This window comes from Borostomias antarcticus (assembly GCF_949987555.1).
Source record: "Borostomias antarcticus genome assembly, chromosome: 4".
NCBI lineage: Eukaryota > Metazoa > Chordata > Actinopteri > Stomiiformes > Stomiidae > Borostomias > Borostomias antarcticus.
In genome coordinates, this window is record NC_140237.1 from 552,969 (window position 1) to 580,000 (window position 27,032).

At 50.6% G+C, this 27,032-nt stretch overlaps 1 protein-coding gene across 1 annotated transcript in view; it reads right to left on the reverse strand.

Moving 5' to 3' along the window:
* LOC311308081 (unconventional myosin-Va-like) overlaps positions 1 to 27,032 on the reverse strand; it is a gene marked incomplete at both ends in the record, with an annotated part of 55,630 nt that overhangs the window by 26,653 nt on the left and 1,945 nt on the right. The window contains 17 exons of the mRNA XM_084437018.1: positions 59 to 215; positions 887 to 1,098; positions 1,197 to 1,305; positions 1,918 to 2,004; positions 2,127 to 2,224; positions 2,575 to 2,733; positions 13,028 to 13,111; positions 16,056 to 16,181; positions 17,541 to 17,681; positions 17,866 to 17,947; positions 18,597 to 18,862; positions 19,217 to 19,323; positions 19,726 to 19,833; positions 20,573 to 20,654; positions 22,151 to 22,294; positions 24,926 to 25,082; positions 25,649 to 25,793. Of these exons, the coding sequence (XP_084293144.1) occupies positions 59 to 215; positions 887 to 1,098; positions 1,197 to 1,305; positions 1,918 to 2,004; positions 2,127 to 2,224; positions 2,575 to 2,733; positions 13,028 to 13,111; positions 16,056 to 16,181; positions 17,541 to 17,681; positions 17,866 to 17,947; positions 18,597 to 18,862; positions 19,217 to 19,323; positions 19,726 to 19,833; positions 20,573 to 20,654; positions 22,151 to 22,294; positions 24,926 to 25,082; positions 25,649 to 25,793 (2,264 nt within the window). The remainder of the gene's footprint in view (positions 1 to 58; positions 216 to 886; positions 1,099 to 1,196; positions 1,306 to 1,917; positions 2,005 to 2,126; positions 2,225 to 2,574; positions 2,734 to 13,027; positions 13,112 to 16,055; positions 16,182 to 17,540; positions 17,682 to 17,865; positions 17,948 to 18,596; positions 18,863 to 19,216; positions 19,324 to 19,725; positions 19,834 to 20,572; positions 20,655 to 22,150; positions 22,295 to 24,925; positions 25,083 to 25,648; positions 25,794 to 27,032) is intronic.

A 27,032-nucleotide genomic window follows, 5' to 3' on the forward strand; every position in this document is an offset into this window, starting at 1 on the left:
AAGTCTGCTAGGTCTAGCGCGCGTGTGTGTGTGTGTGTGTGTTGGTCGGTCGTCCTACCCCGCGGTACTTCTGTCGGGCCATGTAGGCTCTGAGTATGGTCTGCATGGCGAGGGCGGCGGCCTGCTTCTGCCTGTAGCGCTTCCTCTCCACGTACATCCGCTGGAACTTCTGAACCACGATGGCCGCCCGGGTGCGACGCATGAACTTGGCCAGGCTGGGGGAGGAGAGGAGGAGGGAGGAGAGAGGAAGGGAGGGGTGTGGAGGAGGTAACAGGAGAACGTTATTATGTCTGTAGCAGTTCCATTGGGCGGCTGTAGCTCAGTTGGTAGAGCGGGTCGTTCAGTGATCGAAGGGTCAGTGGTTCGAATCCCAGCTCCGACTGTCCACATGTCGAAGTGTCCTTGAGCAAGACACCCAACCCCAAATTGCTCCCAATGAGCAGGTTAGCACCTTGCATGGCAGCTACCGCCATTGGTGTGTGAATGTGTGTGTGAATGGGTGAATGAGAGGCCATTGTAAAGCGCTTTAAGTGCCACTAAGGTGGAAAAGCGCTATAAGTGCAGTCCATTTACCATTCCATAAACGTCTCCACTTATAACCTCTCTACTGTCCGTCCCACGAATAAGACCCAGACCTTGTGTCCACTAGCGTCATGTCCAGGGGGTGGACTTGTACATCAAAGCTGCCTTACGCTACACAAACAGGACATAGGCTCCTGCCCCTATGGGCCACTAGGCCCGAGAAACACTGGTTCTCAAAAGGCCTACTTACTTTACTTGTATCCAGGGGATATCATTATCTTCCATCTCAAAGATTGGATGGCTTTGGTTTCTCTAGTATTCCTATCTTTGATGTGATTGGCCCCCGGGGGTCCTGTCCACTCACCAGCGGGCCTGGTGTCCGCGGGTGAACCTCTGGATGGTGATGGCGGCGTGCCGCTGGCGGAGGTACTTCTTGCGGGCCAGCCAGCAGCGGATGGTCTTCTGGATGCGTATGCAGGTGATGCGGAGCTTGTCGGCCCTCAGCTTCTCCAGGTAGGCCACCTGGCCCGCCCGGAAGAAGATCTTCGTCTTCCCGAACTGGTACTTATCCTTGTCCTGGTGGAGGAGAGAGGAGGAGGACGGGGGAGGAGGTGAGTGTATGACCCTGGCCTTGCTCCGTCTCTTAGCCCTGACCCCTGACCTTTGACCCTCACCTGCACCAGCTTCTCCAGGACGTTCCTGCAGGTCATCTTCCAGTCTGGGAGGACGTCCTTCTGCTTCATTAGCACCCGGTAGCGGCTGAAGAACTCCTGGTAGGTCCACCTGAGACACACACACACACACACACACACACGCACACACGCACACACGCACGGGAAGAGGCCCGCCCACACACACACACATGCACGGGAAGAGGTCAACACTGGGTTTTTCTGTATGTATGTATGAGTGTGTGTCTGTGTGTGTACCTGGACGGGTAGCCTGTCTGTGTGTGTGTGTGTGGATCTGGAGGGGTAACCTGTGTGGGTGTGTGTGTGTGTGTGTGTGTGTGTGGATCTGGAGGGGTAGCCTGTGTGTGTGTGTGTGGACCTTGAGGGGTATCCTGTGTCTGTGTGTGTGTGTGTGTGTGTGTACTGTACCTGGACGGGTAGCCTGTGTGTGTGTACTTGTAGGGGTAGCCTTTGTCTGTGTGTGTGTGTGTGTGTGCTGTACCTGGATGGGTAGCCTGTGTGTGTGTGTACCTGTAGGGGTATCCTGTGTGTGTGTGTACCTGGAGGGGTAGCCTGTGTGTGTGTGTGTGTGTGTGTTTGTGTACCTGGAGGGGTATCCTGTGTGTGTGTGTGTGTGTGTGTGTACCTGGAGGGGTATCCTGTGTGTGTGTGTGTGTGTGTACCTGGAGGGGTATCCTGTGTGTGTGTGTGTGTGTGTGTGTACCTGGAGGGGTATCCCGCGGCCGAGATGCGGATGGTCTCCAGGACGCCGCAGGCTCTAAGCTGCTGCACCGCTCGCTTGGGGTCGAACCTAAACACACACACACACACGACACACACAACGTCCGTCCGACGTTAACACACCGGGGGGGAGCCAACGGGGGAACGTGCCGGAGGGGAGGGGGGGGGGGGGGGGGGGGCGGTCACACTCACGTGAAGGGGAACTTGAGGTCGTTGGGTTTGATGCAGCGGACGTAGTGGGGATCGGTGGCGTTCAGAGTCTCCATCAGGAGCTGCAGAGAGTTCCGGAACTGTGGGAGGACAGGAGGACGGAGGGGGAGAGGGATGAGGGCAGAGCACAGAGAGCAATCACCCTCACGAAGTCACGTCATCCCTGCATGTACTATCAGTCCGATTCAACGCCAGAAAACAGCCTCGAATTTTGTGTGTGTGCGCCGTTAATGTTTCCGACTTGTTTGTCATGTTGAGTCTGGTTCTATTTTGTTTATGGGATTATTTTTCTATGTATATTTGTAAATCAAGAAGATGACTGATGTTTTATGTGAAAAAAGTTACAAATTAAGTGTAAAAAATAAAATAAAAAAATAAAACAGCCTCGAAGTCTCAGAAAAGTCCCCGGGATCCCGGCGGCGTAGCGTACCTGGCAACCCACGGTCTTCTTGTGCTCCTTGCTGCTAGCCTGGCCCTGCCGGCTCTTGTCGCGTTTGACGCTGAGGCGCGTGACTCTGCCGGACGACACTGCGCCCGTGGGGCTGGTGGCCTTCTCGCCGTCGTGGAACAGCTCCACCAGCAGGTCGAACTGGGAACAGCAGCCGGGACAACAGCGGTCAGTACGGGGATGGCGTCGACGGCGGAGGCGCGGGGCTACCGGGCGCCGCTAGCTAGCGCAAAAAATAAAAATGGCTGTTGCGCACGACGCTGCGCACCTCTGAATGAGGGGACTACAGACTATGTTGGAGAAAGGCTAAATGTGTAGTCGGTCACGCAACTTTCATTTCTTTGGTTTTCCATGTCTCGTCATTCTAGTCTACAGAACGTAAGTGTTTCTTAGCTAGCCGAGGCTGAAGCTCGCTACGGGCCGAATGAGGATTAATGCGAGTAAATGGTTCTGATTGGTGAATAAACTGTGGTACACCCCTTTCCACACTCATGAGCCAATCGCAACGGTGCGGCGCTGAACGGAGCAAGCCTGATTCAAATCCATCACTTCAGCTGGAGCTGTGAAGAAATGATCTAGGCCCAGTCAGTGTGATGAAAAGGGTATAACTGTTTTTTTGGCGACAAGTATTTGAGAGATTTAAAAAATCTAAGCATCTGGCAAAACTTTATAAGAATCAGAGAAGGCACACAGTCCATATAGGTTATATTCACTAGCTACTCATGCAGTATAGGATTACCACCTTCAAGATGAGACGGAGTTGTGTTGTTGATCTAGTTTGAGGCGATGCATAGTTAGACAGTCGTAGTCGAGGTGAGCATGGTAGCATGGTTAAAATCTTTCGCAAACGGTAGAAAGGTTATACTGAGGAGGTTAAAGTGGTTATCCAGGTTATAAACAATATATAATAATGTATGCTACTCATAAAATCTGTGTATTTCCAGTTTTCTCTTTTTATCCAAAACAGCTTACAGTGACGGTCCAGTGACTGCATACATTATGTATATATCTGACCATTGGCACCATATGCCTCCAGGCATACAGGATGACCATATAAGCAGGATGACCATAGAAGCAGTTATATGACGGCGCGGTCGACCTGTAGGGCCTCAGGTCTCCAGATGTGTTCAGAATGCGGCCATGCTGCTTCTCTCCAGCGTCACTTAGCGAGGCCATGCTGGAACTCTGAAAACTCTGTCTATCTCTATATCTACCCATCAGCTATATACACATATCTTTCCATATATATATCCCTCTCTATATTATATATCTATATCTATATCTATACACACACACACACACACTTCATCTAACACACCATCTAACACACACACACACACACGTCATCTAATCCATCCATCTCTTCACCCGAACCTCATCCCTTCCCGTGGGTGTTCCACCTTCAGTGCTCCACATCCACCCCAACTCACTCATCCCCCCTCCGTCATCCCCCCTCCTTCATCCCCCCTCCCTCATCCCCCCTCCCTCATCCCGTCTCCCATGTGCTAGCAGACTGCAGTGAACCCAGTGACGCAGAATAAAAGTGCGGTCGTAAAGAACGAAGGTAGGAAGAAGGGAAGAGATGGAGGGAGAAGGGGGTAGAGAGGTGTGGGTCAGCATTGTCACAATGCCTGGTTTACCTTCTGCTCATGGGAAGGGTTGTCATGACGGGACAAAACCAAACACACATGGACAACAGGTGGAGACAACTGTCACGATGCTAACTTAAGAGTACTGAGTTTAAGTACAGGACGCTGAGCATAGGAGCCAAAAACAAACTTGCTTTAATCCAAAAGAAGGTCCCACAAAGGGTAACAAAGGTACAGGAGTCTCCTAGAAACATATGAGGCTCGAATGCATGGCAAAACACAGACACCTCTTAAATACAGGTGCAATCAGCAACCAAACAGGTGAACCCACTTAGGGTGAGCCAAGCCCAAATCAGTCCACAAAATCCAAGTACGGTGCACTCTGCCGCCATCTGCTGGACATCTTGGGACACTATGGCGCAGTGCTGACAGTGCCCCCCTCCCGACGACCACCTCCAGGTGGGCCAGGTTTGAGAGGGTGGGCGCGGTGAAAGGCGCGGATGAGGCCAGGATCCAGGACGTGCCGGGAGGGCACCCATGAGCGCTCCTCCGGGCCGTAGCCCTCCCAGTCTATCAGGTACTGGAGGCCCCGCCCCCACCGCCGGGAATCCAGCAGCCTCCGGACGGTGTAGACCGGGCCACCAGCGATGACCCGCGGAGGGGGCGGCAGCGGGGCAGGCCTGGACAAGGGTGAGGAGAATAGAGGTTTCAATAAGGAGACATGGAACACCGGTCTCACCCGGAGAGTCCTAGGAAGTTTGAGTTTGTAAGCCACCGGGTTAACCCTCCTCTCCACAGGAAACGGGCCGATGAACCGGGGAGTGAACTTGGTGGCTGTGCGCAGAGGCAGGTTCTTGGTGGAGAGCCACACTTTCTGTCCAGGGCGGAACGTCGGGGTAGGCCGTCTCCTGCGATTGGCCTGGATTCGATGGCGTTCGGTGGTGCGCGTAAGCGCAGCACGGGCCTTTTTCCAGGCCTGGCGGCACCTGGCCACAGCAGCATCCGCAGAGGGGACCGCAGACTCGGACTGTTGAGAGGGAAAAAACGGTGGGACAAATCCATACTGAACCTCAAAAGGGGACATACCGGTGGATGACCCACTCAGTTGGTTGTGGGCGATTTCAGCCCACACCAGCTTCCGACTCCAGGCACCCGGATTGGATGAGACCATACAGCGCAAGTATTTCTCCAGTTCCTGGTTCACACGTTCCGTCTGTCCATTACTCTCGGGATGATAGCCTGAAGAAAGACTGACAGATGTTTCAAACAAGGACCAAAATGCACTCCAATACTTGGACATGAATTGGGGGCCTCTATCAGAGACAATGTCACTTGGGATGCCATGGTAACGCACCACCTCCCGGACCACCACATCGGCGGTTTCCTTCGCTGAAGGCAGCTTAGGTAAAGGGACAAAGTGGGCAGCTTTAGAGAACCGGTCCACGATTACAAAAATCACAGTGTTGCCATCAGAAGGTGGTAGGCCTGTGATGAAATCCATCGAAATGTGGGACCATGGTCGATATGGGACCGGCAGGGGGTGAAGCAGGCCTGCCGGGGCTTGGTTCCCTGACTTCTGTGTAGCACAGACTGTACATGCGTGGACATATTCCTCAATGTCGCTTCTCATGCGCGGCCACCAAAAGTGGCGGCTAACTAGCTCTACCGTGCGGGCAGTCCCCGGATGCCCCGTCACTGGTGAGTCATGCCCCCACTGTAGAACATCAGAGCGGGCGTTGAGTGGGACATACAGATGGCCCAGGGGTACTCCACCAGGACCCGGATCCTCCTCTTGCGCACGCCGGATGGCGTCCTCCAGGGCAAGCGTCACCTGTCCCACCACACAGCTGGGGGGAATGATGCACTCGGGGACAGGGTCAGTAACATCAATGTCATACTGTCGTGATAAGGCATCAGCCTTGGCGTTCTTGGTTCCGGGGCGAAACGTGATGATAAACCTGAATCGGGTGAAAAACAGAGCCCACCTGGCTTGTCGGGGGTTCAGGCGTTTGGCTCCACGGATGTACTGGAGGTTTTTATGATCCGTGATGACAGTGAATGGGTGGCGTGCTCCTTCTAGCCAGTGTCTCCATTCCTCAAGCGCCCGTAGGATGGCCAACAGCTCCCTGTCACCGGCGTCGTAGTTCCTTTCAGCGTCACTGAGCTTGCGAGAGAAAAAGGCACACGGGTGAGTCTTATTGTCCATACCTGACTTCTGGGAAAGCACGGCTCCAACTCCAGAACCGGACGCGTCCACCTCCAATACAAACGGTAGGGTAGGGTCAGGATGCCTCAGCAGGGGAGCCGACGTGAACTGAGCCTTGAGGTGCTCGAATGCCGCTTGTGCCTCTGGGGTCCATCTGAGTTTGGTCGGTGCTCCACGGGTCACTGCTGTGATGGGTGCTACAATGGAGCTGAAACCTCGGATGAAACGACGATAGAAGTTAGCAAATCCCACAAAACGTTGTACCTGTTTGAGAGTGGTAGGAACCGGCCAGTCCAGTACTGCTTGCACCCTGGATTGGTCCATGATCACACCGTCAGGGGAGATGACATACCCCAAAAAGGAGGTGCGAGTAACATGGAACTCACACTTCTCTAGTTTGACAAACAGCTGATTGTCCAGTAACCGCTGTAGGACCTGCCGGACGTGCTGACGATGTTCTGTAAGGGACTTGGAGAAGATGAGCACATCATCGAGGTAAACAAACACACTGCGGTTGAGGAAGTCTCTGAGCACGTCGTTTAAAAAGGCTTGGAACACAGCGGGTGCATTAGTCAGACCAAACGGCATCACATAGTATTCATAATGTCCACTAGGGGTGCTAAATGCAGTCTTCCACTCATCATTCTCTCTGATGCGGACCAAATGGTAAGCGTTCCGCAGGTCTAGTTTGGTGAACACTGTAGCTCCTCCAAGGAGGTCAAAAGCAGAAGACATGAGTGGCAACGGATATTTGTTTTTCACTGTGATGTTGTTCAGTGCTCGGTAGTCTATGCATGGTCGTAGACCACCATCTTTCTTGGGTACAAAGAAGAATCCTGCTGACACGGGTGAGGTCGAGGGCTTAATAAGCCCATTGGTAAGGGACTCACTAATGTAATCCTCCATGGCCTGAGTCTCTGGGACGGAGAGAGGGTACAGTCGTCCCCGGGGGGGAATAGTGTTAGGCAACAGGTCAATGGCACAGTCATAAGATCTGTGAGGGGGTAGTTCTGTAGCTCTAGTCTTACTAAACACTTCAGCTAAGTCATGATACTCGGCAGGGACTGAAGTGAGCTCAGGAGATGAACAGGCAGCGGAACACTCCATCACAGGTGTAAAATGATTGGCTGAAACACACTCTGAGCTCCATGACAAAATTGCCCCAGTGGACCAATTGATTAGGGGGTTGTGCTTCTGGAGCCAGGGAAACCCTAGTACCACCATGTCATGGTGGGATTCGACTAAAGCCAAAGAGATAGTCTCTTTATGTGAACCAATCTGTAGCGATAAGGGGCGCGTCATGTAGTTGATCTTACCGGAGCCTAGGGGTCGTCCGTCGAGTGCCTGTATTCTCACAGGATTGGGAAGAGCCATGACCGGTAGACCGAGGCGTGTGACCAGAGCAGAGTTCATCAGATTCTCCTCTGAACCGGAATCGATCAGCACAGTGATTGGGATGTTCTCAGGGTTCTCTGGGGTCCAGGTGAGTTGAGCACTCAGGGATAGGCGCTTAGCTGGGTTGGGGGACTGAGATCGGACCAAACTGCTCACTAAGCTGTCCCCTTCCCCTAATGAGCGTTTTCGTTTCCCTGCAGCTGGGGGCATCGGTCTCTGTAATGACCAGCCTCACCGCAGTAAAGACAGCATCTCTCTCTGCGGCGACGCTCTCTTTCAGCAGGTGTGATGCGGTACCTGCCTATCTCCATAGCCTCCGCTTGAGTGGGCTGAGCAGCGGGAGCTGACGCGCTCTGTGGCGAACACACTTGGGGCTGTGCGGAGTTGGGAAGCCTGCGCTCACGCCTCCTTTCGCGTATGCGCTGATCGAGGCAGATAGAGGTGGTAATGAGCTCATCTAAAGTGGCACCCCACTCCCGACTAGCCAAATCATCTTTGACCGCCTCAGACAGGCCGTTATAAAAAGTGGTCAAAAGTGCTTCATTGTTCCATTTACTCTCAGCTGCCAAGGTGCGGAATTCTATAGCATACTCAGAAACGGCTCTGGCCCCTTGGCGGAGCGTGCTGATGCGGCGTGCTGCTTCTCTGCCACTCACAGGATGGTTGAAAACCTGGCGTAGTGCTTTAGAGAACTCGGCTGCATTAGCACAAAGTGGGGAACTAGCCTCCCACAGGGCAGTAGCCCACACTAGAGCTTTACCTGAGAGCAGAGAAATCATAAAAGCGACCTTAGCTCTTTCTGAGGGGAACTGATCTGGCTGCATAACAAAAAATAGGTCACATTGAGTCAAAAATCCCTGACAGGTCTCTGGGATGCCATCATACCGCTCCGGTTTCTGAAGGAATGTCTTGCCGCCTGGGGGGTTCTGTTGATGCATTTGCTGTGTTATCCAGGTCTGGATCTGCTGGATTGAGGATCCTTGGGTTTTCAAAGCTCCGAGCACTTGGGATAGGCTGATGTCCGCTCCTTCAGCGCCTGTTAAACTCATGTTGATGATTTCGAGCCTACTGTCACGATGCTAACTTAAGAGTACTGAGTTTAAGTACAGGACGCTGAGCATAGGAGCCAAAAACAAACTTGCTTTAATCCAAAAGAAGGTCCCACAAAGGGTAACAAAGGTACAGGAGTCTCCTAGAAACATATGAGGCTCGAATGCATGGCAAAACACAGACACCTCTTAAATACAGGTGCAATCAGCAACCAAACAGGTGAACCCACTTAGGGTGAGCCAAGCCCAAATCAGTCCACAAAATCCAAGTACGGTGCACTCTGCCGCCATCTGCTGGACATCTTGGGACACTATGGCGCAGTGCTGACAACAACAGGTGGAGAATAGACAACACAAGAACAAAAGAAAGAACCAAAAAAAGAAAACCAAAAGTAAAAAATCGTTACATTAGCCGATCTACGGTATGATAGCAAACTGTGATTGACCTGAGAGAAGAAATGGCTACTGTGGCACACTACCAGTGCTTGGTTAAGATGGTCTAATGGAGGTGTGGTGCATGATGGGAGTTGTAGTTGAGAAGGTGTTGGGCTGCACAAATGCATGACCGCGCGCGCGCACACCCACACACACGCGCACACCCACACACACGCGCACACACGCACACACGCGCACACACGCACACAGGCACACACACGCATACAATGATGTGTTTGGGCATGGCTAGCAAGGTTTCATGGCCTTGCTTCATTAGATAACCAATAAGGAGCCATTATCATGTCTACCCTATCAATGGTTAGTCGGGTTGGTTTCCATGCTGACACACAGAGACTGTGCTGCCATGGAAGCTTCTTTCAGTAGTTAACCATGTTTCCATGTGTGTGTGTGTGTGTGTGTGTGTGTGTGTGTTTAGAGGGCTGTTAGGGGTTAGACTAGACTGTTTTAACCCTTACCCCATTCTGCGCCTGCAGGAGTCTAGAACAGAATAGTCAGGAGGCCATCTGTGAACATCTGGACTAGCATTATACTGTAGCACTGTGACCAGCCTGGGGGTCAAATCATTCATTACCAGTGTGCGTGTATGTGTGTGTGCGTGTATGTGTGTGTATGTGTGTGTGCGTGTATGTGTTGTCGACCTGGCAGCCAAAACCACAGGTTCGCCTGCCTGGGGATCAACCGTTAGTATTCAACCTGGGGTTAGTACTCCCGGGAGGGAAGTGGTACCAGACGAAGGTAGGAAAAGGTTAGTGAAAGCAGACAAGAAGTTTCATGTCAGGATCCCCACGGCTGATTGGAGGAAAATGACAAAACAAGAGAGGTCAGTCATTTTGGAGGAAAGGAACAGAGAAGCCAAGGCAAGGAGATTGAGTAAGGCTATTAAGGCCGAGGTCCAGCCAGAACCAGAGCAAGCAGAGATTAAACAAGAGTCAGAGCAGCCAAACTGGACCTTTAGATCACTTGACCCTCAGTTTACCCCCTTTGAACCCCTCAGCATTGAGGCAGCTCTTATGAGTTGCTCTAATCCATTTATGGGCCAGAGCCCTACAGGAGAGGGAAGCAATATGGGTTTTTCCAGAGATCCCTTCGTGGGCCTCACAAGGGAGGGAAATACAGAGCAGAGTATGATTGACCCCCCCGTTGAGGAGGTCACCGAACTGGTGATTGACCTCCCCGTTGAGGTCACTGGGCCTGTTGGGACAGAGGAGTGTATAACCGCTTTGAAGGGGATGCTAACAGATTCTTTCGTATAACAATCTTGTTAGATGCGAACCTGATCTGTTAAATGTGCTCAACCTTGTTGGATGCAAACCTGATCTGTTGAATGTGCTTAAAAATGCTGTGCTACACGCTTACAGTTAAGAGTAAGGACAAAGCATACACCAACATAAAAAAGGATCAAACACATGTGAACACATAGACAAGGACACACTCCACTCACACAGACTCAGAACAACAAAAGAACAAATATACACATGTTACAAATGCATAAACTATATTCTTAAGATGTAATAGAAATGTTATTAAGTTTAGTTATAAGAAATGATTTGTTTGAAAGTAATATTGTGAAAGCATTGAAAGAACGAAGCCATAAAAGAAAACTACAGTATGTTTAGCATGTGCCTGTGTTCTGTCGTAACCACTTTGAGCCTGCCTAGGTTTGGTGGTGAAAGGTTGAGAGGGGAAACAGGATGTGGTGTGAAGTGGAGCAACTGCCGTGCTGCGCTACACACACAGAAGCTGAGGGTGCGTTTGAGAGCACTTTTGGCCTTATGGACTGAACATTCTACTAACTAACTGTTTTGATAAAGCAAATATTGACAACAAGGTACAATTGTTGACTTTCAGAGATATGTTTCTCGTGTGAGAGTATCTCTGGAGTCTTAGTACTTTTCCAAAAGGCATGATAAGATCACATGTACAAAATGGTGGCTTGGGGACTTTCCATTGACGGCATGCTGAGATGGGACAAAATGGTGGCTTCCATATATGGTGAGAGGCTGAAGATTCACCGGTTGGTTCGAAGGTTCTCGAGAAAGAGCATGGGGTATATAAGGACTGTATGACTGTTAGTCAGATGAGATGTCTACACTGCTCGCGAGCCTCGTCCGACCCTCCTGAAGCAGAAAGATCCGGCTGAGAATCTCCCAGCTCCACCAACGGCGTCCCAGCGGTCGTCTCCTCTACGCAGAGAGAGAGAACCTGAGTTCCAGCAGCAAAGGACCGTTGCGACACGATTCCAACTTCCCTCCAGCTGGAGGGGCCTCGTCTTGGTGAGAACTGCATTGTGGTTCGTGTGGAAGCAACGCTAGGCCAGGTGTTTCCTTCTACACCCACATCCTATTATCTTTACTCTCGATCAGAGTATACAGGTTTTCATGTTTGCATATTGTTGATTGAATTGGGTTTTAGGTGATGTTTAATATTAATATTGTGTGTTATTAATCATAGGTTCATTGGCAGGATAAATTCTTATTATATATAGGATAGGACACAATTACCACTTAGAATGTATATATACACATACAATTAATATGATTTATATTTTGATCCTAAAATTAGTACTGATTTGGTTTATTCTGTTCATCAAGGTATTATTGTCATGCTCAGTTGTGCGCTCATGGTGGCTTGCAATGTGTAATAAGTAAATCTTGTATAACCAGTTAATCATTAAATCTTGTATAACCATTTAATCATTTCATTTATTAAAATTTCCTCTAAAAGGACTGAGTTTCATTCATTATTATTGGATGTCCGGTAATGTAAATGTAAGCTGTCCAGGCATAACATCTCAAGCTCTTTAAGGTTGATTCTAAGACCCAGTGTGATTAATACTCCCTTGCAGTAATAGTTATTGCTAATCATCCTACCCGACACGTAACAGCTGTCAATAAGGAACAGAGCGGTCGTTAACCAGAGTGGGGAGAGCTCTGGGATTGGAGACCGTTAGCAGATCGGGCGTGTCTGTTCGAATTACCGGTCGTAGCACACACATTTTGTGCAACTCCCTTTGAGGGGTAAATACCCTGGGAGCATAAACGTGACGGCATCCTTGGAGATGACCGGTACTGATAATCCCATAAGATCACAGGGATTTCAGGGAGACAGTGTGTGTGCGTGTGTGAAGCAGCATGTGATTGGATGGGCTCATTTTGCCGCACAAGATTTAATGCTGCTTTGTTTAAGCCAATCACTTAATTGAATCACATCCTGACCACAAATCCACACTAATTCTAGATCGAGCAGGGACAGTTCAGAGCGCACTCTGCTGAATCAGCATGTAGAATCCATCCCAGAGACTCCCAGAGCATGAGATACAAACACAAACCTCTTCTCTTTCTTCCCTGTCAAAGTGGGCCAACTGAAGACACCACCGCCATCTTCATCATCATCATCATCTGAACAACAGAGGACGCTGTCTCCCTGACCGTCCCAGAGAGTGTCCCACCTGGTTTCCTGTTTGAGGTCTCTCCTGTCACAGTGTATCTTTTACTCTCAGTGACTGCTGCTGACATGCTTCTGATTGGCCACGCTACCGGAGTGTGTGTGGGGGTTTCAATGACCCAGGCTAATCACAGAGTGGCAGTGTGTGTGTGTGTGCGTGTGAGAGAGAGAGATGGAGGGGGAGGGAGGGGGAGAGAGGGAGGGGGAGAGAGAGAGCGAGGGAGAGAGAGGGAGGGAGGGAGGGAGAGAGAGAGAGGGAGAAAGAGAGAGAGAAAGAGAGAGAGAGAGAGACCCACCTTGCTGGCCTTCAGAACATGGATCTGCTCCTCGTTCACAGTGTCTTTGTTCTTCTCCAGGAAACCCTCACACTGGTACTCCACCTGAGACACACACACACACACACACACACACACACACACGCACGTTAAAGCTAATTATCAGAACAGCCTTCCCCCTGAGAGTGTAAGGGGGTACAGGACAGATTTCCTCCCCCCTATAAGCAACTTGATACTAGTCTAAAACAGGCCAGAGCAATACTGGGTCAGCTATCTCATCAAGAAATGTCACACACACACACACACACACACACACACGCACCACAAACCATGCTGCATAGATTACACACACACACAAACACACAACACCGGCACGCACAAACTCACACACATTCAGATATGCGTTTGGTACACCCTCAGTATTGGGTTACCGGGGCGGGGGGGGGGGGTTGGGGGGGTTGTTACTGTGGAAGGAAGAGGGGTCGTTCTGACTGGGCCATAAACTCCCCTCCTCCAGTGACACATTTTTGTCTTAGCCCAGCCTCACCCTCATCCTACCTCCCTCATCCCACTCCACCTCATCCCACCATCCGTCATCCCTCCTCCCTCATCCCACCCTCCCTCATCCTACCCTCCCTCATCCCATCTCCCTCATCCCACCATCCCTCATCCCACCTCTCCTCATCCCATCTCCCTCATCCTTCCTCCCTCATCCCACTCCACCTCGTCCCACCTCCCTCATCCCACACCTCCCTCATCCCATCTCCCTCATCCCACCCCCCCCATCCCACCCTCCTGTATCCCACTCCACCTCATCCCACCTCCCTTATCCCACCTCCCACATATCTCATCCCACTCCACCTCATCCCTCCTCCCTCATTCCCTCTCCATTGTGACACTCGGATATGCGTTTGGTACACCCTCAGTATTGGGTTACTGGGGTGGAGGGGGGGGGGGGGTTCTTACTGTGGAAGGAAGAGGGGTCGTTCTGACTAGGGCTGCACAATTAATTGTGAATTAATCGAAATCGCGATTATGACCTCAGCAATTAACTAATCGCAAAAGGCCGCAATTAATGTGATTAATAATTTTGCTTTGAATTGAGTGTGCTAGGACTACACGGACGAATCACAGGCGCTTATGCTGTCTGACCAATCACATGCGTTCCCGCTGAGTGCGCTGTGCGTAGCAATTTCACTGAGAAGACAGATAGCAGTAGGTCAAGACAAGTGTCACAAGAGTACCTGCAGCCGTGAGTAGTGAAAAAATGAACGAAAACGAGGTCAGTGAGTTAGTAGCAAAAAAGGGATCAATGTCTGTGATATGGGAGCATTTTGCTTATTATATATTAATAAATATTATTAATCGCAATTATTAATCGCAATTACCATTTTGAAGAAAATAATCGCAATTATTATCTTTTGTCATAATCGTGCAGCCCTAGTTCTTACTGGGCCATAAAGTCCCCTCCTCCAGGGACACATTTTTGTCTTAGCCCAGCCTCACCCTCATCCCACTCCACCTCATCCCACCCTCCCTCATCCCTCCTCCCATCTCCCTCATCCCATCTCTCTCATCCCACCTCCCTCATCTCATCTCCCTCATCCCACCTCCCTCATCCCATCTCTCTCATCCCACCTCCCTCATCCCATCTCCCTCATCCTTCCTCCCTCATCCCATCTCCCTCATCCCACCTCCCTCATCCCAGTCCTCCTCATCCCACCTCCCTCATCCCACCCTCCCTCATCCCACTCCTCCTCATCCCACCTCCCATCTCCCTCATCCCACCTCCCTCATCTCATCTCCCTCATCCCACCTCCCTCATCCTTCCTCCCTCATCCCACTCCACCTCATCCCATCTCCCTCATCCCACCTCCCTCATCCCAGTCCTCCTCATCCCAGTCCTCATCCCACCTCCCTCATCCCACCCTCCCTCATCCCACTCCACCTCATCCCTCCTCCCTCATCCCCTCTCCATTGTGACATCATAAAGCTGTGACCCCGGCGACACAGAATAAAAGTGTGCGGTGAGAAAGAAACACTGAAGCAAGAAGAGATGGTGGGAGGGAATAGAGAGATAAAGAAGAGATTGAGGGAGAGAGAGATAGAGAGATGAAGAAGAGATGGAGGGAGGGAATAGAGAGATGAAGAGATGGAGGGAGAAGGGGGTAGAGAGGTGAAGGTCAGCATTGAGAATGCCGGGTTTACCTTCTGCTCAGGGGAAGGGTTGTCATGATGGGACAAAACCAAACACACATGGACAACAGGTGGAGAACCGACAACACAAGAACAAGAGAGGTTCTGATACCCGTTGGAGCACACAATCAGTAACTGGCCAGGCGCCAGACAGAATGAATGGGGAAATGTGCATTTTGCTTGAACCGGCGGTTATTCTCTGCGCTTATGACACTAATTGACTCCAAACTGCTCAAAAGCACATTGCTAGATCCTGTAGGCCGAGAGGAATCCAATGATGTCCACCTCTTGGCATTTGGTTGATTTTACTGACCGCTAGATCGACCAGAAGACCAATTCATGCAACAACTACTATTGTTCCGATTGATAATGTTTTATGCATAAGCGAACGGAGTAGAACATAGTGAAAATTAGCATCACGGCTACCGGACATTTTCTGTTTGCCGAGTCCCGTGTGAATGATAGCTTGGTTTAGCTAACGGTAGCAAAAAAGCTACTATTGTGGGTATGGTGGACAACAGAGCGCACTAATTTTGGGAAAAAAATGACCAACGGCAAAATAATTCTAGTGTGTCTGGAATGCGGGCGTGAGGTAACAGTAGACACACTGGATCCAACATTCCAAGAGCAGCGTTTGTATCAGGGCGGCGTTCTATTCGGAGCAATACTGTATTTCTATTGGTTGAACCGTTTTTTTTTTTCCAGAACAGGTTGTTTATTATACTGGTCTCACCACTGGCAGACCACTGCTCTACGGAGGGGACGCCATCGGAGGCGGGACCGTTAGCTTAGCGTACCTTGTCCCGTTAGCTTAGCTTAGCGTACCTTGTCCCGTTAGCTTAGCTTAGCGTACCTTGTCAGCGAAGTGCTGGATGATGAAGGACCGGTTGGACATGCGGGGCTTCTCAAACAGGCTGCAGGTCTTCAGGTGGGTGTTGTACAGCTTCTTGGCCCACGAGTAGTCAGAACCCTTCGGCTTCTGGACCGGACGGGACAGCGGACACGGGTCAACAAGATAAGATAGAGCACGCTTCAAGGATTAACATTGATTTCCTACATGAAAAAAGCCAGTCAGAGAATGTTTTTGATTCTTTCTTTTTTAGGGGGAGGAGGGGGGTTTGGTGTTAGCCAGGATATCATAGTATGATTTGGAAATCTCACTGCAAGGAGCAAGGCTAAATTTCCCAGGATAGTCAATGCAGCTGACAAGGTGATAGGCTGTCAGCAGAAGCAGCTGGAGGTCCTATACACATCAGCTGGATGCTGAAAGGCTCTGGCTATAGTCCACGATCCTGACCAGCTCTCCACACAGTCAGAGACGCTCCCCGCTGGTCAGCGCTGCTCCCTAGAGCCATCAGCCTCCTCAGCAACACTGGGTAACAGATGGATATGCACTCTACAGGTATATACTCACCTCTTCAACACGTACTACTAGGATCCTCCCTCTTAAGCACCTATTATATTTTTTTTATTTTGCATCTCTTGCACTTTGCCTTCAGCACTAGATTATGCTCTTAGTCATTGTTTAGAAAGGAGATGCACTTGTGAGTTCTGGTGAGTAGTAGTACGCTGACTTCCCATGTTAAATGCAATTATTGTAAGTTGCGTTGGATGAAAGTGTTAGCCTAGCGTCGCCAGCCTGATCTCGCGGGCTCACATTCCATTTCACTCCGCAGATCAGTCTGGACATTCAACCACTCTAACAGAACCCACTCGAATACAGATTTGTTTGTGCCACTCACATCCGTTTATCTAATATGGGCCGGGTTTAATAAGATGACGGAACAAAGGAGTGCCGTAGAGGCATTTTCGCTGATTGGTTGGAGGTCTATCCAATTGCGTCCAGAGGAATTTTGATCTACGCCCGTTGGTAACGCCCCTTAGGAATCGGAAAGCAACTGAGTTTCTAGACCCTTCGCATTTTTAGCGAATTGAGTCTGGCGAAGCCAGGCTAGATAGAGTATCTGCTAAATGACTAATGTACTTTGCTTCTACCTGTACTGTATCCCTGTCTATGTATTATAGTGGAATGTCAGAATGCTGCTTTTTATGTTCTCTTATTGTATGCCGGGATGAGAACAAAAACACCTTTCCAACCTTGGTTGGACAATGAAGTTTCTTGGATCTCTCTCACACACACACACACACACACACACACACTCTCTCTCTCTCTCAAACATACTCTCTCACACACGCTCCCTTCTGGGTGCACACAAACACACACACACAGTCCACGTTCAAGCATTCTGTTGGGTTTACATAAGTATAGCATGAGGTGGGAATTGAGTGTATTCTGTGTGTGTGTGTGTGTGTGTGCGCACGCGCACGTGTGTGTTACCTTGCACTCCTCATCCAGTAGGTCCAGCACCCCCATCTTGGCCTCTATCAGGTTGATGCAGGGCTGGTTGTCATAGAAGTCTATCAGAGTCCAGGGAATCTGCTCCCTCATGTACTCTTCCTGCTCCAGCTTAAACACATGCTACACACACACACACACACACACACACACACACACACACACACACACACACACACACACACACACACACACACACACACACACACACACACACACACACACACACACACACACACACAGGGATTAGTCCTAATGCTAACATACTCCTCCGTAACCATAGCAGCGCAGGCTACACGCTACTCACCATGTTGAATTGCTGCTGCAACTTCTCGTTAGCGTAGTTGATACAGAACTGCTCAAAGCTGTTGATTTCAAACGTCTCGAACCTGGGGGGGGGGGAGAGGAGGGGGGGGAGGAGGAGGAGGGAGGGGGAGGGGGAGGAGGAGGAGGGGGAGAAGGAGGAGGGAGGGGGAGGGGGGGAGGAGGAGGGAGGGGGGAGGGGAGGAGGAGGAGGGAGGGGGAGGACGAGGAGGAGGGGGGGAGGGAGGAGGAGGAGGGAGGGGGGGAGGAGGAGGAGGGGGGAGGGGAAGGAGGAGGGAGGGGGAGAAGGAGGAGGAGGGGTGGGGTCCAGAGGACAGACGGACGGTCAGAGTGCTGACAGAACAACGGTGAGAACGTCTGGGAAAAAGCTACGATATTCGTGGCCACCAATGAGAATCCGATCGGATTTTCAACCGGATGCCGATTGGCCCGCGCAGACAGTGGGCTGTGCAGAGGCTGATTTGGCCCCTGATTGGACACCGACCGCAGATTTCCACTTTTCAAGTATTGCTAACGAGTCCTGCACTCTAGTGAGCTCATCTGGCACACACAATGCAATTTATAGACTTTCTCTCTGAGTTTTTCCTCCAGTCCCGACTATACGCTTCCCGATGAAAACATTCAAACGTAGCTGGATTTCAAACGCAGGCTAACGCGTCCGGCTCCGCCCCTCCGAGGCGCCCGACTCCGGACCGCCGCTCGGGAAACACGCACCCGTAGATGTCGAGCACCCCTATGAAGGAGTGCTGCTTCTGGGTGGAGTGGAGCGCCCTGTTGACGTGCTCCACGATCCAGTCGAAGAGCTTGGCGTAGATGTGCTTGGCCAGAGCGTCGCGGGCGTTGGTGGCCTGCAGCCGCGGCACCGTCTTGATGTACGTCTCCGTGGCCGTCCTCAGCTTCTTGTGGCACAGCCAATGGGACATGTCCTGGTAGGACACGCCCACCAGCTCACAGAACGTGGTCAGGTGGCTGTTGTTGGGCTGCGGGGGGGGGAGAGGGAGGGGGAAAAAAATAGAATGAGATGGAGAGAGAGAGAGAGGGAGGGAGGGATGGAGAGAGAGAGGAAGGATGAGAATGAGGGGTGGGATTAAATCGTTAATCAACATAATTGGATAATTGGGTCCAGGTGTGGGGGTACGGACGGAGAGCAGAGTGGGCGAGTCCTCGGGTGGGCAGGGACAGACAGGGGGAGGAGTGGGCGTTACCTCTGGTGGGCGGGGACAGACAGGGGGCAGAGTGGGCGTGTCCTCGGGTGGTCGGGGACAAACAGGGGAAGAGTGGGCGTGTCCTCGGGTGGGCGGGGACAGACAGGGGCAGAGTGGGCGTGTCCTCACCCGTATGACGCTGCTGTCGGCGCATCTGTCCTTGACCTCTACGTTTCCAAGGTGCAAGATGGCGGCCAGCACCTGGAACAGCCCCATCTGATACGACTCATTGATGCCTGCAGGGAGGGAGACGACACACACACACACACACACACACACACACACACACACACACACACACACACACACACACACACACACACACACACCTCAATCTCCAGCTAATCATGTGGAACTGTGGGAAAATGAATGAATTGGAACGTCCTGTCTCCAGAAAACCAAAACAGCAACGGGTAAACAAAAAGATTGCTGTTGGCAGAGCATGAGGCAATTCAACATAACATTTTACTGCTGGGTTATCTTCCCTGGCCTTTCCTCTCCCCACTGGCGCAAAGAGCTGACTGTCTGTGTTTATGCGAGTGTGTGTGTAAGTGTAAGTGTGTGTGTGTGTGTGTGTGTGTGTGTGTGTGTGTGTGTGTGTGTGTGTTTGTGTGCGCGCGCGTGTGTGTGTGCGTTACCCAGCAGTGTGAAGGCCTGCCGGGTGGCGCTCAACTCGTTGGCGTCGTCCACACCGTCGATGACAGGGCTGCGCCCCGGCTTGGTGAAGAGGAAGTCATCTGCACTGCCTGGAGGAGGGGGAGGGAGGGGGGGGGGCAGGGGGATGGAGGGGTGGAGGATGGGGGCAGAGAGGTAGGACAGAGGGAGACAAAGGGACCGTGAGGAGGGAAGCAGGTCACCGTTCCTCGGAGGGACCGGAGCCACGGCTCGACTCACATCAGTCCAGCTGACAGGACGACAGGACGACAGGACGACAGGGCTGCGGTTTAAGTGCTTCAGGCTATTCATTTCCTGGATCTGATTAATAGACACGCTCTCATCAGTACTCTCTCTCTCTGTGACACACGCGCGCGTGCACGCGCGCACGCACGGACGCACACGCACACACGAGTCCTAACCCAGATTAAAGCCTGTTGCCCAGCAACGCAGCCTCTGATGTTGCCGTATAACCCTCCGTTTACCAGACGTTGCTGAGAGAGGACTGACCAACCGGCAGTGTGTGTGAGTGTGTGTGTGTGTGTGTGTGTGTGTGTGTGTGTGCGCTAGCTAGACAACAGACGACTGCAAGTATTACTGGGATAAATGTTTTGACACATCTAATAGAAACTGCTCCCAATTATGACTGTGATTTGACCTCGGAGGTGAAATTGGACACCGTTCGCCCCGGGATCAATTCATCGCAGCCTTGCATCATAAACGGACAAACCTTTCAATGAGAATCCAGTAATTGTGTCCTAATGTGAAATCGTATTGCTGACCACTTCTAGAGAGTTCTATCAGCGTTGGTGGGTGAGAAGAATGACTCACTGAGCTTCAGGGCTTTCAGCTCTGGTAGATGGGCAGAGGCACACAGCTGGTAGAAGATGTGGTAGTTCCTCTCCTCTTCCGCCTGGAGGGAAACACACGCACGCGCACACACGCACGCACGCACGCACACACACACGCACGCACGCACACAGTGAGAGTGCTGGCAATAACCATCACTTCTATTAATTGATCGATTAGACAGAGAGACAGAGAGACAGAGAGACAGACAGACAGACAGACAGACAGACAGACAGCCAGACAGACAGAGACTGATGGACGGATAGATGGATAGATTGATAGATGGACAGATAGATAGATAGATACTTTAATGATTAATCATATCTTATCAGTGCAGTGCTAAGCTAGACGGCCAGGTTTCCAAGTAGAAAACATGGAATGAAGAAGGAAGTTCTGTGGGTGTTCACTCCACACGACCTTTCACAGTCTGACCTTTCACCTGTAACCTACAATACTAGCAAATTAGAGGCACACACACACACACACACAGGAATGTGACCGAGTCGAACACGCTTCACATCACATCCTCATTCCTCGTCCGAGAATTTTCTGTGTGTGTGTGTGTGTGTGTGTGTGCGCTCATTTAACTACAATGTCCTCATTCCTGGGCGGGAGGTGTTTCCCAGCTACTGTCTGGCAGGAGCAAACACACTCCCTCAACCCTGAGCACACAGAGAGAGAGAGAGAGAGAGAGAGAGAGGGGGAGAGAGAGAGAGAGGGGGAGAGATAACAGACAGGAATGCGACGGCACCGACACAGACGAGCCTGAATGATCCGCCTGAACGAGAAGTTCCTGCTGCTCGGTTCTCCGGTGGAACCGACACACACACACACTCCACCTAGTCAGACTGCACAGCTTTGAAGGGGTAATGACTAACGCCAAGTATGTAGGCCTACACCCCCCCCCCCCCACACACACACACATTCTCACTCTACATCATTCGAATTCACACAGAGACATCCGCTCTTCTAATCCTCTTTGGTAGCAGTCTGGTGCGGAGAGAAATACAAGGAGTGTGTGTTTGGATGTGAACAGCTATGGGTCGGGTCTAGGCAGCCTCCTTTCTCTCTCTCTTTCTCTCTCTCTCTCTCTCCATCTCTCCATCTCTCTTCTCTAGGTGCGTGGGCAGTATCTGAACTACCAGTAAGAGCAACATTTCCACACAAGTCTTATTTCAGCGTGATGATACGTCTTCTAACAGCCAGAAGGACCAGTGATGACCGGGGACCAGTCAGAGAGAGAGAGAGAGAGAGAGAGAGAGAGAGAGAGAGAGAGAGAGAGAGAGAGAGAGAGAGAGAGAGAGAGAGAGAGAGAGAGAGAAAGAGAAAGAGAAAGAGAAAGAGAAAGAGAAAGAGAGAGAGAGAGAGAGAGACAGTCTGTTGTCCCGGCTACGATTGCTGCCCACCCTAGCAACCGCAGTCTGACCTCCTGGTAAAACAACATCAGACAGATGAAGGGGGAGGGAGAGAGGGAGGGAGGGAGAGAGGGGTAGATAGATAGAGAGAGAGAGAGAGAGCGAGAGGTGGGTTCAGACCTGCGCATGTGCGTCTGTGGCTCACCTGAAACACCACTCGAGACTTCTCCAGCAGGTACGTCCTCATGTTGGCGCCGATGATGCGATAGCGTTTGTCGAAGCCAATCTCGATGTGCTTCCCAAAGCGACTGCTGTTGTCGTTGCGGGTGGTCTTGGCGTTGCCTATCGCCTGAAAGGGGACACACACACACACACACACAACCAGACGGGCTGTGAGACACTCAATTTAACTTGACTCTGTAAGCAACGCTATCACACTCATCCAATTCAATTCAATAAATCTCTATTGTCCCCGGAGGGCAATTCAGGTGCAGCTTTAACATAAACACTACAACCCCACTCAAAAAAGACTTCTCACAAACAACTAAGCACATAAAAAGTCCATGAGTAAAAGAAAGTCCAAGTAATAGAACACCCAAGTCTTTCCCTAAAGGAAGCCAACTGGATAATTACTGGTTAATAGGGATGTACCAATGCATCGGCCCATGTTGGCCTTGTTGACTGCCACCGGCCCATCGGCAAATAAAATGACATTCACCGATGGTAGTGGCCAATGTTGTCGCAACAATTATGGCTTTTTTTGTTGCAAAACGTAGCCTACCCAGCTGCAGATTCGGAGAAGATCCGTGACGTAACGCCGCAAACGCACGTGTAGTTTGCTTTCCAAATTAAAGTGAAATAAAAATGTCGGCCATGTGGGAATATTTCATCATCTCAGACAAAGATATGCGCTATGCAACTTGTAAAACTTGTTCAAGTGACATTTCAAGAGGAGGTACTACAGCCAAGGATTTTAACACATCAAATCTAACTGGCCATTTGAAAAGCAGGCATCATTTCTTTGTTTCCCTGTCACAAAAGGGGGAATAAAAATAAAATAAAATAAACATCGGCCATCGGCCGGATTGTTATTTTAAACATCGACATCGGCCCAGAATTTTGCAATCGGTGCATCCCTACTGGTTAATGGCAGCTATTGCCTTGGGTATAAAGGAGCATTGATCTCTGGGGCTCCTGAGCCTAGGGGCCCCTGTACTCCGCCCAGAAGGCAGGAGGTGGAGCTGTTTCAGGGGGTGGGACGGGTCGACCAGGATGGAGGGGGCTTCGCTGACCAGGTGTCTGTCGTCCAGAGCAGAGAGACTGAGCTGGGACCCCCTGTCCCTGGGATGTTAAGCCCCCGACACACCAGACTGATAATTTACACAATTTAGTAGATCATCTCAGAGACTACCGCCCGTGCTGAGCGAGAGTGCTGTAAAAATGGCTGCGTTGTTTACGGTTTATACGTCCGGCGGTCTTTCCGTTTCCTCTTGATAATACAGACTACCGCCACCTGGTGGTGTGGAGTTATTTCATCTCACGCAGGCGCGGAAACGTACGCGCTCGTCGGCTGCTGGCTGCCGTCCGCTTGGTGTGTTCGAGTGAAACGGCCCTGGTACAGGCGACGCGAGGCGGCACGGCAGTTGCCGTCGGCGGCGCTAGTTCTTTGATGTCGGGTCGGTGCGTCTCGGCCTTAAGAGCAGGTGTTCACCAATTTCTGTAGCTTATTCTTGCTCTTCACCTTGAGATTATCGAACCAGCAAATACGGACAAAAGTTCAAATTGATTCAATAAAAGGTCTATAAAAGAGTTTTGTCTACATTAAAAGAGTTTAGCTTCCTCAGTAAAAACAGTCTTTGTTGTGCTTTGGAATGGATGGTGTTTGTGTTGTCCTCCCATCGTAGTTTGTCGTCAATGATTGTGCCCAGGTATTTGTAGGTACTAACGATCACCTTTGTGGAGGGAAGACTTTGAACAAAATGCACATCTGAAAACAAGTAGCCTTGTAATAAATGCTCAACTAAGAGTGTTTATCATATAATCAGTTCCTAGGGGTGAGAGCATTGAGGCTTTCATGTGGCACTAAGAATTGTGGGGGATGGAATCCTGCTAGATCTGCAGAGATACCCGCTGTAGTCAGCTCCTAGAGCTCACACACACACGCGGACACACACACACGCACACACGCACGCTTGGCAAGAGCTTGAAGCCAATAAACAGCGCCTTACTGAGAAATCCAGCCCCTGAAATCACACGGGTTTTTGTCAAGGAGGCGGTTAAAGCGTGTGTGTGTGTGTGCAGACAGAGAGCTCTTGCTGAGCTAAGGGCAAACACACTCGCCCTGTTCCCCATGGACAAGGAGGCTTTCAGCAGAGCCCACAGGTATTCCAATCTCTCCTTACATCAGTGGCCGCCCCTCTGGACACCCCTATATACTAGGAGACAGGGAGCACCTTTGTGTCGCCAACAGCTGATGCAATCCAGCCACGCGCTGACACACAGGCAAAATTCATTCAGCATTCGGACCAGACATCCTCCCTTTGCAACGCAGGGAAGAAAGATGCTTATTCATCCCGGGAGCCGAGCTCCGATTGGTCGCTTCTGGCTGAACGTTCCGGGAGGAGAGTGATGTCATCGTGCAGCGATGGGATAGGTGGGGCCCGGCGGTGGCATATGCGCACAGGGGAGATCTGTACCCTCCCCCATGACACACACACACACGGAGGAACGAACGCACACACACAAAGCAGGGTACGCCTAGGGCCGGGGCACATGAAAGGGGGGAGGAGAGGAAGAGAGAAGGAGAGACCGCTTTCTTTCCTTCGTCTCTCTCTCCTCGCTGGTATCTCCTCGTCCTCCCAACACAGCCGTGGTTGTGCCGCCCTAAACTACAAGCTTGTGACACACACACACACACACACACACACACACACACACACACACACACACACACACACACACACACACACACGGCCCTCACCTCCATGATGGGGTTGGAGGCCAGCACCTTCCTCTCCACGTTGGTTTCGCTGGCCGACCCGCTGACCGTGGCGAAGTACCTCATGACGTACTTGGCCGACACCGTCTTCCCCGCCCCCGACTCGCCGCTCACCACGATGGACTGGTTCCGCTCATCCCTGACCGAGGAGCAGAGGAACAGCGTTGAAAGGAGTGTGTGTGTGTGTTCTACGGGGTTCTCTCCAGTCTAGCGGACATAATACATAATGTGGACTTCAGCTGGGATCACAGGTCACTGATGGGTCAGAACACCACCGCCCCACAGACCACAGTGATGGAGAGAGAGGTGTGTGTGTGTGTGTGTGTGAGATGGACTTTCAGTAGAGCTCCTGCAGTGAGAAATTACAGTAGTCTAAGAAAGAGAGACAGAGAAACAGAGTGAGAGAGAGAGATTTCTGTTTTGTCATACTAATGAATCCATTTGAATTTGAAAGGTGGGGGGGGGGGGGGGGGTTGGAGAGACCACCAAGTTATTTCTGGATTGAATCTAGCTCAGCTCTGACCTACAAACCTGAGAGAAGTGGTAGGGGCTAGCAACAGGAAGACAGCATGCATGTGGCCGCGCGCGCACGCACGCACGCACACACACACACACACTCTAACATACACTCCAACACACACATCCACTCCAGCACGCACACACACACACTCCAAGACACACTCCAACACACACACACACACACACCTGGACATCTGCTTGTACGCCTCCTCCGCCACGGCGAAGATGTGTGGGTCCATGTCCCCCATGTTCTGGCCGCTGTAGGCGTTGATGGCGTCCGTGCCGTAGATGGGCAGGCTCTCGTAGGGGTTGATGGCCACCAGCACGATCCCTGCGGTCAACACACCGGGAGGAGACGTCACACAGGGGCAACCCATGGCTCACAGCGTTTCTGAAGGCTGGAGTTGTGTGTGTGTGTGAGAGAGTTTGTGTATGTGGGCTTTATGTGTGTACATTTAGGCATGTACATGCGCGTGTGTGTGTGTGTGTATTAGTAACTCCGTGAGACCATCCTTATCTCGCAAGCTCACGTCATTTCAATCTGGAAAAGCTCAATAGAGATCTGTTTGATTGGCCGGCCATAAAACGATCGGCCAATCAGCGTTCTTTAGAACTGTTCGTTCTAAAGCCACAATGAGGTTAGCGTACAGTAGATGCTGTTATACTCTAGCATCAGTTATATCTGAACTGGAGAGTATTTCTTCATTGAAAGAAAAGCAAAGAACGACACTGAAGGCTTTTCTCTGCGGAAAAGATGTTTTCACTCTTCTCCTGACTGGCTTCAATAAGAATTTGATTTATCTCGTTTCAAACAAGGCTTTCTCAGATGCTGAAGATGGTTGTTCAAACCACCTGGTGCGCGTCAGGTTATTTGTGTATGTGTGTGTGTGTGTGTGTGTGTGAGAGTGTGTGTGTGTGTTAGGGGTGTAATAAATTCAATACAGCAATACACATCGCAATATTTTTTCCCTGCAATACAGTATTGATCTTCCGTTTTACAGTATCAATATATCTTTTTTCTTACTTTTTTGGGGGGGGGGGGGGAGGGGCAAAAAGAAAATCTAGAGAAGAAGAAAGGGAATAGATATACTGAAGATACATTCAGCCATCGATACTTTATTCATGTGTTAAATGGATTTAAAATGTCCTTACATTCCCTCCGCCCTCACGATCACCTCCGCGGGGGATGGAGTTTTTTCAGCTGTATTTTAAATTATCTCAATTATATAAGAGTATAGTAATGTATCGCAATATGTACTGTATCATTTGAATTTTTTTATTTGAATTTTATTTGGAATTCCACATGGTATCACAGATCAAAATATTCATTTCAAAGTCATAACACCAACAAAATCCCAGAGGATAGCACTTAAAGCATTAATTAAAACATTTATTTCCAAAGTTGTCCCCGATGGTAACATAAAAGCACTACTGAACAAAGAAAAAACATTCGAAAAACAAATGAGCACAGGCCTGAGCTATAAAAATAGATTTCCCTAAAATATCCTTACCTAGGAATCAAACCTCCTCCTTTCAAGGTTGGCCCATTAATTCTCCCCACAGATATGCC